Source organism: Engraulis encrasicolus, chromosome 19 (assembly GCF_034702125.1).
Source record: "Engraulis encrasicolus isolate BLACKSEA-1 chromosome 19, IST_EnEncr_1.0, whole genome shotgun sequence".
NCBI lineage: Eukaryota > Metazoa > Chordata > Actinopteri > Clupeiformes > Engraulidae > Engraulis > Engraulis encrasicolus.
This window is the reverse complement of record NC_085875.1, coordinates 30,032,954-30,047,953: the sequence shown is the minus strand read 5'-3', so window position 1 is coordinate 30,047,953 and position 15,000 is coordinate 30,032,954. Positions and strand designations below refer to the sequence as shown.

General features: G+C 44.8%; 1 protein-coding gene across 1 annotated transcript in view; it reads left to right on the top strand.

The window, feature by feature from the left end:
- gfra4a (GDNF family receptor alpha 4a) overlaps positions 1-15,000 on the top strand; it is a 102,735-nt gene that overhangs the window by 31,231 nt on the left and 56,504 nt on the right. Inside the window, exon 6 of the mRNA XM_063223866.1 lies at positions 9,537-9,671. Within this exon, the coding sequence (XP_063079936.1) occupies positions 9,537-9,671 (135 nt within the window). The remainder of the gene's footprint in view (positions 1-9,536; positions 9,672-15,000) is intronic.

Sequence of the window (15,000 nt, the reverse complement as noted above, 5' to 3'; positions counted from 1 at the left end):
GGGGGGTTCTGCCATAGGGGGGGTTGCAAGCGGGGTATTTGCCCCTGGGCCCAGGGCCCTCCTGTATGGGTGTTGGGGGCCCTATTGTGACCATGACAGGCCGTATGGGGGGCCCTATCAGTATTTTGGCCTGGGGCCCTGTGTACAATTGTTCTGCCACTGTCCCCTACACTGGTCTAATGCACACGATAGGGAATGGTGTCTGTTTTAACACAATGACATGCCATTGAATGTACTGTAGGAGGGAGAGGGTGGTGATGTTGGTGCTGTGTCTGTGGCTAGAGTTTTATCAATCATACGTCAAGTGACATGAATCATAAGGACAATGCGGGGAATGTGTCTCTGGTCGCCAGTAAAAAAAAGTGTTTTACACTTAAGAGAGTTGATGGAATATCTTCTAGAGTGTATTTGGTCCCGGAGCACTCTGTTAGCGTTGAATTAACACTTTTCTTACTGTGTACTATGCAGGGAGTTGGAGGGTTTTTTTGCCACAGTGGCATTAAGTGAATGCCTGTGGTTGCACAGAGTTATCAATCATGCGTCAGGTGTAATGAATCAGAAGGAGAATGCAGTCCGCCCTGCGTGGGAGGACGGGTGGTGGTTGTGGTGGGGGTCGATCCTCCATTAAGCTCTCTGGGGAGAGGGGGATGCCAGAGATGTCATTAGCCATCAGCCTCCGGGACGACATGCTGGTGACACCAAGATTAAGTCATCGATGATGGCTATACTGTCGCCACAGGTGGTGTCGGCAACATCTTATGGGAGGTGGGTGGGGGTGGGCATGTGTGGAGGATGTGTATGAAGGACTTCATGCTGGTGAGAGCAGGGCTGAACTGACTGGTCATCTACTGTAGCATATGGGGCCGACATATACCCAGTGGGCCAACAGTCCCCTGTAGTCACTACTTTTACTTTACTTTACTTTTTATTTTTCAGGAAATTGCTCATGAATGAACATATACATACAGTACATACATGTATATGAAAATGTTCCAGATTATAGCACAGAGTGACCTCCAAGAATTTACTTACCAGTGTTACCCAGGTACCTGAGTTTTAACCACGCCCTGACGAAGGCCAGACGGCTGAAACTGGTCAGCTTTTTTAAGTTTGTTTACCCCAATGTAAAATAAAGGTTTTTTTTATTATAACTACAACCTTGACTTCAAGGAGAGTGCTTTGGATTCAGTCATCTTTCTACAGCCTTAAAAGGATTAACCAGATGCACCCCTCCTATCTGGAGATAAGACTTTGAGCGCTTGTTATCCTTTTCCTTTTGCCATTATAGCACAGAGTTGTTGAGCTCGAAGCCACATATTAATCTCACTCTTGAACGTGGCTAAAGAGCGACATTCCTGTATGTGCAATGGTATTGAGTTCCATAATGCATTGCCTTTAATAGAGTGCAAAATGAGCGGCGCCCGGATGGGCAGCAGCCAGAGAATACGTGTACATTGTATTCACACAATTTCGTTGTCAAATTCGTTTGTCAATGACAAATAAAAGCTCTTGATTCTTGATTATGGCTGAAAGAGGTTTTCCTAAAAGGAACCTCCACATGTTTGTTAGCCGCTGCTCGAGTAACCCGTGTCTGGTGATATTTTTAAAAATCCTGTAAACACAGTGGCACCAGGCCAGTTTTATTAGAAATAAGCAGCTGTAGGAGAGTTGCAGAAAATGGCAAACCTCAGTAGATAGCATTTATCTAAGATGTTACAATGATGGAATGAGAGAGGATTTTAATCATTTTTTCTTTTTGGTTTTTTTTTGTATGGCCTCACAGTTCGGGTGGGCGGGGTCCATCTACAATGTAGACAATGGAATGAGTCAAGCACGGGGGCATACAGTCGTACGGAAGGCCAGTTTAAACCAAAATGCCTGGGTACTGTATGTTTTTGGTTCCTGTCCAGTCCTGTGGGGGACTGGGGGGTTGGCATTGATGATGGGTATACTCCATCCACAGGTGGTACAGTCATTGTCATTGATCCACTGAGGAGAGGGAGGTCTATGTGATATGTGGAGCAGGGGCGTCAGCTGACCTAATGCTACACAGGGGCACAGTAGGGCACTGAGAGATAATGCAAGCGCGAAGCACGTGACTGATTTTTTTTTGCTGTTATTTATTTTAAAAAGCTCGTAAATCAATTATATTATTGCAAGTAGTGAATGTGCACTAGTTTGGGCGCATTCTGTAGATTACTCCATATGCAAAACTTGAGCTAAACTCCAAGGAAGCAAGGTTTTTGATTTTTGGCTAAACTCATACTGGGGCACAGCAATGTGCAGGCATGTGCCCCTGTAAAATAAGTCTGGCGGCACCCCTGGTGTGAAGCATTTCCTTCACTTATGGCTAATGAGACCCCCGACTGATGGGTGTGATGTCACATGTGGCAGAGGCAACATGGGGGCTGAGTCTGGAGGTGTCGGTAGGTCACATGTGACTAACCACATGAAAGCATGCCTCAAGTTGGCCCAGGGGCATATCAGGTTAATCGTAGATTTTGGTAGTGCTCGTGAGACCCAGATGAAGTCATTGATGGGTAAAGCCACAGGCGACACTAGCAACACCCTACAGGGGGTGGAGGAATGGATAGGTGGAGTTTTGTGGTGCATGTTTTTTTTTTTTTACTTGAGCTCCCATTTCACTTAATGCTCATGAGATCCAGATGGGAAGAGCCACAGGTACCCTAGCAACACCCCATGGGGATGGTGTGTGTGCATGTGTGCATGTGTGTGTGTGTGCGTGTGTGTGTGTGTAGTGTGTAGCGATGAACATGTGCGGTGCAGCATAAGCAGGACCTTCACTCAAGCATCCCAAGCATCCCTATGGAATATATGATTTTTTTTTCTTGTCCTTTTTTAATGGAAGGGGTTACTAGATGTGCTTTTTGCCCGGAGCGCCAACTGAGCTACATCTGCACACGTGGATGGAGGAGGAAGCCCAGTGGAGAGAAAAGAGAAGTTTCTCCCCCCGCCTCCTGTAACCCCAGTTGCAGCGCAGCGCACACACCGACATTGAATTTCCATCTGAGCAAGAGAATGCCTCCTGGGCACTGAATCACCGAATCCGTTGGCCTTGGCACCGTTAGTGCCTCTTCGACGGCTAGTAGCTCCCCATCCATTAAAGCTGCAGGAGCCATAGCCACAGCCAGCAAGCAGCTATAGTAGCTAGTCCTCCCTCCCTCCCAGGGCCGGTTTTTACCCATAGGCAGACTGGGAAATTGCCTAGGGCCATAGCAAAACTGCCCACTGCAGGTGTGTGTGTGTGTGTGTGTGTGTGTGTGTGTGTGTGTGTGTGTGTGTGTGTGTGTGTGTGTGTGTGTGTGTGTGTGTGTGTGTGTGTGTGTGTGTGTGTGTGTGTGTGTGTGTGTCGTCAGCCCAGCCATGGTAAATATCTATATTTCGTTTTGTGGGGGGGAAAAAACTTCACACACTCCTTTGGATTTTTTCTTCTTAGATTCTTTTTTTCTTTTTATTCATTCACTGGCATTATGTGATGACGTTTAGACCTCTCGGTCTTCCTCAGATTTTTCCACAAAACGTTACTTTTTTTGTTCAGCACCAGGGATTGTGCCCAAGCAACTCCACAAATGTCTATATTTCACCTAGAATCCCCAAATAGGTAGAATGGATACTACCCCCCTGTTCTCCAGCACCTGATGGAAGTCGGCCTGACTGAGTGCGTCATCGCGGCCCTGCCTCTTTCAGTTCCGAGACGACGGTGGTTTTGGGAGGAAAAAGCGGTGAATTATAGACTTGGCTGGCGGAAAATGGAGAGTTGTAGTGCTCCATGCTCTCTCTAATCTAGCGGCAAGCTGTCGCTGATGCAATCAGAGAAGGGCTCCGTGTGTGTGCGTGCGTGCGTTCGTATGTGTTCGTGTGTGTGCATGTGCGTGTGTGTGTGTGCATGTGTGTGAGTGTGTGTGTGCGTGCGTGTGTGTGTGTGCATGCATGTATGTGTGAGTGTGTGCCTGCGAGTGTCGATAGCACCATGGTGCAGAGCAATGGATGGATGGATGGCATAGATTTATACGACACGGCGCTGCTTGCTCTCTGCTGTGGTGAACGTGCCTTTTTCCCACACGTGCGACATACGCCTTTCACTCCCTCACTCCTGGAAATGTCACATGGTCTCGCCGTCACACAGCCACAAGCAGATTTATTGTGTCGCGCTTCACCTGTTAGAAAAGGCAGACAATGGGACTGGGGTTAAATGGAAGGGGGTGGTGGTGGAGGTGGCACTACGATCTGTAATTCTGGTATGTTATTGCCAGAGGTCTTTTCATCCATTATGTCTCCTCACATTTCCTGAGGAGGCTTTTTGAATGCTACCTTTCTCCTCCTGCATACGTCTTACAGACACGACGCCTCACAAAACTATCTGCATTATCTCGATAGGCCGCCTGATGACATTTCGAGAATCTGACAGTCAATGTGGGTAAAAAGCATCGTCTGGGAAAAAAGGAGTGTCTTGACAAAGCTCTTGAAAAAGAGAGGTAATTTCAGGAGTCCGCTGAAGTTAATGGTCAAAAAGGCTTTTGTCGCGAAAGTTCTGAGCATACAAGGGATTTATTTCATTTCAGGCCAAGTCTTAGGGGACAAGGGGGAAAAAATTCACCTTGCATACCACAAGCATTTGTGCAGGAAGTTAAACCTTACCTATAATGCTATCCTTCCCAGTTGCAACCTACATACAGTGCGAATTTACATTTTTATAAAACTGCATCCACATTGGAGTTGGATTGTGCAGCGACACTGGCACATTTTCCTGTGGTTCTGTCTAGGGTCATTTGAGCACAGCCCGAGCTAAGCAAAAAAAGTTGTTTAGCTCATTTATTTCATAGTGCTTCCTTAAACCTCACAGGCATTTAAATGAACACTAAAAGGGGAATTGGCAGGGTAGTGTGTGGTGGGGCTGCGGGTTCAATAAAAACGACAGAGAGGGTTACAGTCAGATCTGATCAGTGGATTACTGCAGTCAACTTACACTGCCGCTTGGGTCAACATGAGGTAACGGGATGCCAGTAACAAATGAGTAGAAAGCAGGTTTGACATATGAAGCTTAAGCAAGGCAAAAGATTAACGCAAACCAAAATAGCAGGGGTAAAATGCGCCAACATTCTTACCTGTTATCAAAAGCAAAAGAGGAAACTGTGGGAACCAAGCAGACTAGATTCTTTCTGTTGTCAGATTCTTATCATTCTTACTCTTATCAGTGATTCTTATCATTTTACTGTCTTTATCACTTTGTTTAAAATTACAGTTACATAAGTAACAATGAAAGAGGCAGCGTCAACCTAGAAGCAAGTATTTACTATCTACAAACTGTATTTACTATCTGCATTGTAACTTAAGAGGATGTAGCCTTCGAGGATGTAACATCTACAGGCAGTTTTTGTGGCTCCTATTATACCTTTTTTTATTGCAATAAAGAGGATGACAAAGACATGACATAACAATAAGGCACACAAGGTCAAGTCAACATAGTAAATATGGACAATTTTGATTAGGTTACATTAAACAAGTCTAATAAGAAACAAAAATAATACAATAGACAATAAACAAACAAACAAGAGGAATAAATTAAAGAATATTCAAAAGTCTGTCATGGCTCCTATTCTACCTGAGTGTGGACGGTTTCTCTGTACGCAGTCACGTGCTCAGTCCCATGCTGTGGTGCTGGGTGAGGATGTATACAGTATGTTCATGACAGGTCAACATGGCTGAATGGAGCATGGAGCACATGTGAGTGGTCAGCAATGTGTGTGTGTGTGTGTGTGTGTGTGTGTGTGTGTGTGTGTGTGTGTGTGTGTGTGTGTGTGTGTGTGTGTGTGTGTGTGTGTGTGTGTCTGTGTCTGTGTGTGTGTGTGTCTGTGTGTCTGTGTGTCTGTGTGTGTATGTGTGTGTCAGCAGGATGAGTGCTCTGCTTCGCTTCATTCTCCCCAGGTGACGGCCTGTCATTAGCCCCCCCGCATGCTTCTCAAACACTCGTGACACATGACCTCTCACATGTGACGCAGATGCACATGCGCACGCACGCACGCACGCACGCGCGCGCGCACACACACACACACACACACACACACACACACACACACACACACACACACACACACACACACACACACACACACACACACACACACACACACACACAGCCCCACCTTAATATTTGTATGGGGGCCTCTCATTGACTTTCATTCGTATTAACCCTAACAATCGCTAAAGAATTCTAAATTGTGCCAAAACCAAAACAATCCCTGACCTTAGCCTTTCAGTGAGGAAATATTCTTACACTTTTACTTTAAAGAGTATCAACAAAACTACCACAAATGGAGCGAGGGCCCCAACTTGTTGGTGTGCTCCAATAGCAGTGGCCTCACGAAGGTAGATTGGTGCACTACACACACACACACACACACACACACACACACACACACACACACACACACACACACACACACACACACAACCTGCCATTCACGGCCAAGGCACAACAATCATCGTCACTGTGTGCAGACCAATGAAAGAATCACTTTTAAGATTGAAAAAGTAAAGGTCTTGAAAAAATACAGCAGAAGAAAGGAAACAGAAAAAAAGAGATTGAGAAAAAAAAGAAAGGCAGACAGAAAGTTATAATGTGTGAAAAGGTGTGAAGAGTGAAAAGAAGAGAAGGGCAGAGCGCAGAACTAGAGAGTGAACAAAAGTCCTCTATCGAAAGAACAACTCTGTTGCCCTAGTTCTGCAGCCATTACAGCTAGTTCAAGTTATCCTGCAGGGCTGTGAATGCTGTTTTGTTTTGTTCGACTGTAAAGGAAATCGATGGGTTAAAAGTACTGTAGTTCCCTTTATGCTCCTGCCACACAAGCGTATTCCCCGCTGCCAGTGTTGCCAGATGTGTCTGATCAAATCCCGCCCAAAAGGTTCTCAAAAAACGCCAAAATGCGCTAAATTCCGCCCAAATTCAACAAATTACATTGACTTCTATGGGCCCAAAACGGCTGAAAAAAACGCCAAATGCGGGCACCCGCCCAATCTGGCAACACTGCCCACTGCCCCAATCCAGCCCAGACACAGCACTGTCCACCCATTTCCGCTAACGCCAAGAATCACCCCACCTCAAAACTTTTTTTAGACACCCCTTACAGCACGAATAGACCAGATGCGACTTGAGCAATTCTAGCGACGGAAGTAATTGACTTTGAATTGAGTCGCTGGCGACAGAAGAGACAAAATCGGTTTGGTCGACTAAAGGCGATTTGAGCGACAATTTGTAGTTGGACTTGAGCAAATATTATTCACATGGCAGGTGTCGCACTTTGGCAATACCTGCCACAGCCGATGGGAATGTTGGAATGCTTGCATTCTGCTTTTAATAGACATACTCTGTCGCTTCTCTGCCTCTAATCGCTCTTGCGGCACAGTCCGGTGATTCTCTGACGCTTAATATGGTCGCCTCTGATGTATTCGCCCGGTCTCTCCCATCACCCAGAACCACCTCCAATACTCCCCAACCACCCTTTACCTCAACAACACTAACAGCCACCTCAAAACTCCCCAACCACACAATAAAATTGTGCTGTTTTTAGAGACTAAAACAGAGAATATAGCACTTTTAGAGTTGGTTATATGCTTAAGGGGTTGAATTAACACTGCAGAAATTAACTGAGCAACCATTACTCCAACAAGACCAGCAACAACCACCCTCACTGTAAGAACAGAGTGGAGATGGTAAAAGTGGCAAAGGCGGCGTAAGTCATTGACTGTATGGAAGAGCAAGCGGCAAAATTGGTGAATACTTTGGCGTAGTCAAATGTGTCAAAAAAGAGAAGCTGAACTTCAGCATGCAATGTGTAATGAGCTATGACGTCGATCAGAGGCAGGCAACGGAATGTAAAATGGTGAGGACATTAATAAAGTTAATTGCCCAGGTATGATAATTTTTATTATATTTGTGAAAAAGAGGTGGGGACAAAAGTGGTATAGACATGTCCCTACCATCCACACCTAAAATTACGCCCGTGGCTCACACACACGCATGCATGCACACACACATGCACACAGCCCACCTCCTATTTTTTCATGGTGCACCTGCACATTTTGCCTCCACAATACCTCTGTTTCCAGCATTCCCAATGCACTGGTTAACCCCCGGTGAAACAACACACCTGGGGTGAATTTCTCAAAACCAAAGTTGCTTACTACATTAGCTACTTTGTTGTTTTCAATGCATTTTCCCATTGGCAACTACCGAAGTTGCTAACAGGCTAACAACTTCTCTTTTGAGAAACTCACACCTGCTCTACTGGACCATCTTTCAGTCCCTCTCCACCAAACAGCTGACTGTACTCCACCTCCACCTCCCTGCTGTTTCTACCTCCACCGCCCATAACTGCTCCCTGTGAACGCTCTCCAAGCAGGTGCGGAGCTGTAGGAGGGGTGAGCAGGGCATTTGCCCCTGGACCCAGGACCCTCCCGTATTGGTGGTGGTGGGGGCCCTATTATGACTTTGGCAGGGTGTACAGAGGGACTTGTCAGTGTTTTGCCCCAGGGCCCCATGTACAATTGTTCCGCCTCTGTCTCCAATCCAGCCTTTCAACGGCACAAAGGACAAACTCCTGTCACCCCCCACCCCCCAGACGAATAAAGGGATCCATAATAGAGGGTCAGGGATGCCAACAATGCAGAGATAGAAAACGGAGAGAGGACTAGGATGAATGAAAGGGATGAGAGGGAGGGGGAGAGGGATGAAAGAGTGTGGGTGAGAAAGAGAGAGAGGGGGGGGGGGACGACTGTGAGACAGAGAGAGAGAGAGAGGGAGATAGCAAGGGAGAGAGGAGTGATGGAGGGAGGAAATATTGGGATAAAGGGAAGAGAGGGAGAGGCATTAAAGAGAGGGAGAGAGAGAGAGATAGAGGTAGGATATAGTGGTCTTCTGTTCTCTGCACCCCCTGACTGTATGGGCCTTTTAACATCACAGCATCAGAACCCTCCCCAGTTCAAGTGATTATGATTTTCCCTCAATAAGGAAAATAGCCCCTCCAGCACTAAAGCCTTTTAGACAACCAAAGTGTTGCAGGCTGTCCAAGCAGAAATGCATTACTGCAGCATACATACAGACAAAATTATTTTCAACAGGTGTGTGTGTGTGTGTGTGTGTGTGTGTGTGTGTGTGTGTGTGTGTGTGTGTGTGTGTGTGTGTGTGTGTGTGTGTGTGTGTGTGTGTGTGTGGATGGGTGGATGGGTGGGTGGGTGGGTGTGTGGGTGGGGGGGGGGGGGTATATGTAAGTATATGTGTGTGTGGAGGAGGCAGTGTATCTGTGGGCGTGTGTGTGTCTACTGTATATCTATCTGTCTGTCTGTTTGTCTGTCTCTCTGTTTTGTTTTCAGAATCACTTTGAATCTCACATCTCCCTCTCTCTCTCTCCCTCTCTCTTTTTATCCCTCTCTCTCTCTCTCTCCCTCTCTCTCTCTTCCTCCTCTCTCTCTTTCTGTCTCTCTCTCTCTCCCCCCCCTCTCTCTCTCTCCCTCCACAGGCAGCATATTCACTCCTAACTACTTGGACAACACCACGTCTAATGTGGGTCCATGGTGTTCCTGCGTTGCTAGTGGCAACCACCGTGAACAGTGCCAGGACATCCTCAGCTTCTTCCATGACAACGTCTGTCTGAGTGAGTGACACCTGTCAATCAATCACTTCACCGTCAATGTCGCTATGCCAATGGTCGTCTCAGTGATTCACCATAGAGCAGTGTTTCTCACACTTTTTCAGACCAAGGACCACTTTGTCCCCCCCCAAAAAAATGTTCAGGGACCACCTGTCAACTGAATTGACAGTTGACGGGTGCTAATTTGACACTGCTAATTTTGATGCAGATCACTTGCTTTTTATTCACGTTTACAAGCCTGTCTTATCGTGGTGAAAATATGACTTCAGCCATGTTTAGCTTTGTAATAATGTTATAAATATAGCCTACTACAGGCTTGACTTGGAAAAGTAGAAATCTCCTCGCGGATCACCTGAGCTCTGTCGCGGACCATCAGTGGTCCCCGGACCACACTTTGAGAATCACTGCCATAGAGGTTCAGAGGAGTTCATTTCCTCAGTGTTTCTGCACACTCACTATGAACCTGTTCACCCTCATAAATTCCTCAGCACATCCACCGTGCTTTCTCAAAAACTGTAGATACTAACTGTGTTGTGCTGTAGATATGGCAGATTGATGCGGTTTGACTGACTGGACTGAACTTTGCTTGCCTACTTTTTTCTCTTTCTTTTTTATAGAGAATTGAAAAGGTAAATGTTAGTAAAAGGCAATATGTGACAAAAAAACTGTCTGTAGGCTCAGGGGCATATATAGAATTAATCAAAGATTCTGACAACATTACCTTGCACATGGGAATCCAGTACAGTTTCTGAAGCATTAAGTAGCTTCTTCAAGACATCAACTAGCACATTCTGCAAAGAGAAAGTTGCTCTCAGAGACATGTGACTGAAATCCAGTCACATATATGGTAAAGTAGCCTACATTTACTCAGAAGCTGTTTCCACATAGCCTGCTATTTTTGAAAACGCACTGATTTTGGCTTTCCGTTTACATGTAAACAGAGATTTAAAACCTGCATATCAAAAACCTCCCATTTAGGGGGCTAAAACGCACTTGTTACAATGGAGTTTTTATTTTTATCCACATGTTGCATTTACACCTAAACATGAGAAAAAAATACCCACATTTAAAAATAGCAGGCTACATGGAAACAGCACCTCAGTGACAACATATAAATATGAATTAACTATAGCCAACTGTGGCACAACTCTTGGCTAATGTAAGCTAAGCTAAGCTAAGTTAAACAGCGGCGTAAATTATCAAACAGCCAGACGCATACAGTGGCTATTTGAAAGAAAATGACAGACAGACATCAACCTAGTGAGTGGGTATAGTAAAGTTTAGTTTAGTTTATTAGGATCCCCATTAGCTGGGTGCAGACCCAGCTATTTTTCCTGGGGTCCAATAGTAAAATCATATAGCCTACAATTAAATTAAAACATTCTATACAATTCAATACATTAAAACAACCATCGATTGAAAAGAAAGACAGACCTATTCAGACAGAACTATTGATTGGATAGTGACCTGAGGAGTGCTACCATTTTGTACACCTGTGTCTTTATGTCATGATTTGACCTTATAGACATTGAGAACCGACATGGAAAAAGGTCAATTAGAATTGCAGTACTCTCATTAGATGACTCCGACTCTATGGACCTCTACTGTTAGCACTGGCAAGCTAATATACTCATAGCACTTCACTGCCATATATTTTCCTATTCACGCAGTCATTCATAAGCCTATAGCTTAACGCTGCCAAGTAGCCTACTGTGCTGTAAGCTGCCAAAGAACACACCATGAGCAGTATGGTGCTTCCTGTAGGTTCTTGATCAAGGACACTTCAACCTGACTTACAATCGAAGTAGCGACCCACTGATTGATGACTGACTCGTTCATCTAACTCCGCCGGCAACTGACTTTATAAAATGCATACATGGTAGGACACTCACAAATACACTTTCCTTCTAAGTAGGTCATGGTGAACAGTTTATAAAGAGCAATAAGTACTACTTTTCATTTTAAAGGGCTTCAAAACTCTTAAAGCAATTTGTGCATACTGTGCACCCACTGAAACACAAAGACAATAGCCCGCGGTCCTATTCTTTCATCTATGTAATAGAACAGAAATGAACAAGGGTATTGAAAATATAATGAATGCATTTCCCACAGGAGCATGTGATTGAATGAACATTACTGAACAGAAGTTTGGTTTTCTTTATAGAGAGATTTGGGCAGCCATCTAAAAAAATCTTCACAGGCAGTTCTCCCGGCCCACTGGTGAACATACTCTGACAAGAGCTGGGTAGAAGGGATCTGAGCCTATCTGAACAGTGTCACTCGCTTTTATTTTGCACTATGAAACAGCCTGTGTGAGTGGCAGAGTACATAATGTTCTATATAGTGAACAGGTGAGTGTTTTGGTCAGCCATACTATGTATTTTAAACTGCACAGACAGCCAGAGTGAGGTAGGCAATACAAAGATAAAAGTAGATACACAAAAACAACAGAAAATGTCAGTATCAGACTACTCAGCTGTGGTAGCTCAAGGCATCTGGAAGTCTGGAACTTTGGAACAGCTGTCTTGTGATTGTTAGAGGGTAAAGGGTTGCTGGTTGGAATCCTGTAGCAGAAGGAGTAGGACGGAACAGTGAAGCTCTGCTACTCACATGCAGTCTTTTTAAACATTAGTTTTGGAGATTTTAAGCCTTTATTGAGATAGGACAGTCAAGGATGAGTTGAAAAGAGAAAGAGAGGGAGAGAGAGAGAGAGAAAGAGAGGGAGAGAGAGAGAGAGAGAGAGAGAGAGAGAGATGGGGTGGGATGGAGAAATGATTCAGAACCGTTCCCAGGTCCCGTGCTTTATGGGATGACAGTTTTAGCCCATTGAACCATGACGCACCCCCTTTCCTGCAACCTTATCAACAGCTAAAATGCCCTTAAGGAAGAATAGACAGGGGTCAGTCAACTCCTGCCCACAACTGTGAATTGGTTTATGTCAAAAGGAGGAAGGTGATGTTTCAAATAGCTTAACATCAGGAGGATAACACTGAGAGAGTCCTCGTACACATCTGTGAATAAGAGCTAAGACTTCTAATAAAGATACTTACTCGGAAATAGTGTGACGTAAATGCAGTGTATTGTGATGATCAAATTCTAAGAAAAATGCCTTTTGAAGATGATGATGACCATCTTTTGCTGGAGCTTCAAAGTGTTCCCTGACATTAACGTAACCTACTTACCATAGGAAGTACACTACACTATACATACTTAATGAACTTGCGCTGGTGAGACCATCACTAGGGTTGTGGGGGAAGGTAATGAGCGTGCCTCTTTGGAGTGGCAGTCAGAGACCTAGTTTAGTGCCCTGGAAGGCCCAGGTTTGAGTCCTTGGGGGTGCGTTTCTCAAAAGCATGGTTGTTATCCAGTTAGCAATTGGGTAATTGTCAATGTGAAATTGCATTGCAAACAACAAAGTAGCTTAGATAGTTAGCAACTACGGTTTCAATAAATGCACCTCTGGTGAGGCAGTGGTGATCCTACAATAGCTGTACTGTGCCACCCCACGCCACCCCCCCAACACGGCCCGCGTCCTAACGAGAAAAAAGGGTGAAAAACTTTTATAACTGATAAAAATAAAATTGGTAATACCATGTTACAGTTGCGATAGTGTATCCGTAGCGTGGAAATAACATTAATAGCGCTAATTGGTGATTTTTGCAATGCCGCTGGGGCAGTGGTGTAGTCTACTTTTTTGTAGTGTTGCACCGATACCATTTTTTAGCCCCGATACCGATACCCGATACCTGATTGTGCAGTATCGGCCGATACCGATACCATACCGATACTACTCTGTTCGAAATTTATATACAGTATATATATGAAAAGTTATATAGGCTACTACTTGGATGTAACATCATTGCTATTATGGCTTTGTCAGGCTGCTGCCTACTCCAGTAGAACTTTTTATACTTTTAAATGCCTATGATATAAAATAACTAAGATCAAGGCTCCGTTTAACTGTCATACTAGCATCTGTAAATGGTATCGGTGCCCTATTTGTTGGTATCGGCCGATACCGATACCACCATTTTAGTGTAGTATCGGGGCCCCGGCCGATACTGGTATCGGTATCGGTGCAACACTACTTTTTTGTAGTGGGTATATTGTATATTTGAGAATTTTTTGAAGTGGGTATACTGTATAAATGTGTGCTATTCTAAATAATGGATCAATCAGTTTAAGTGGGTATACTGAAACCCCTGAAATGTGGAAGTGGGTATACTCCGTATACCTGCGTTCTACGTAGACTACACCACTGCGCTGGGGGCTGAGTTTTGTGATGGTGTGGCTCCCTCTCGGGTGCTGCCCCGGTCAGCCCACACTTTCAACCGCCCCTGCCCCTTTGCTACAGTAGTATGTAGTGAGCATGCGCAAATTTGATTCAGACCCCTTATGTCACATTACCGTGGTTGACCAATCCTGTCCCCAAATCTCAGGGTCCGAGAGAGGTTTCCAAAGCACAAAACCAGAAGGGCCCAGTTCGAGCTCCGGCGAAGTGACTCTGCTCCCATTTTCTACAGTACAATGTAGTATTGGTTAAGTAGTGTATACTGTACATTTCAAAAAAATATTTTTATTTGTTCCCAAAATCATCCAAAAGGTTATGCAACATCAGCAGACAACTAGCAAACAGCAATACCTTTTGAGAAAATATTTGAAGTAGGCCTATGTTAAGAAAGTTTTTAATGTAAACAAAATCTGCCCCCATAAGAATAGCTCAGATCTCGGAAAGGGCTGAGCCCAAAAATGCAGTGTCACCGGGTACTGAGAAGTCAAGGGTAGCGTGAGCAATACAACAGCATATTGAAATTGGCTGAACTGCTCCTTTAATGTAAGGGCTTTAGGAGTTTCTAAAAGCACATGTTCAACCAACAACTTTAAAAGAAAACTTGCTCTCGTCTCGTGTTATAAAACAGACATGAACGCTGGCTCGGTGCAGTGGGCCGCATTGACTCTTATCTGTGTTGCCGTGAATCACTCATGTATTATGCATGGATGGCGGTCGACTGACGCAACACACTTACTTAGCTCAGCCATTTTAATTCTGTTACTTCACAGCACGGATACCTCATCCTACCACCATAGCTGGATTGGCCATAAGGTATAGAGGGCCTTTGCCCAGTGGACTGCTGATGATTTTGGCCTGGTCATCCCCTTGATGTAGTGATATCAGTCATGCCGCTAGAGCTGACCCGTCTGAGTCAGATTTAGATATTCATTTTGCCTGTTGTGGTGTAAATAGCCCGTAATAGATGACTACAAACATTGTCACAGGATTACAGTAAATGTCTCTCTCAATGCCTGGCGGATCGGTCTTTGATGAAAATGC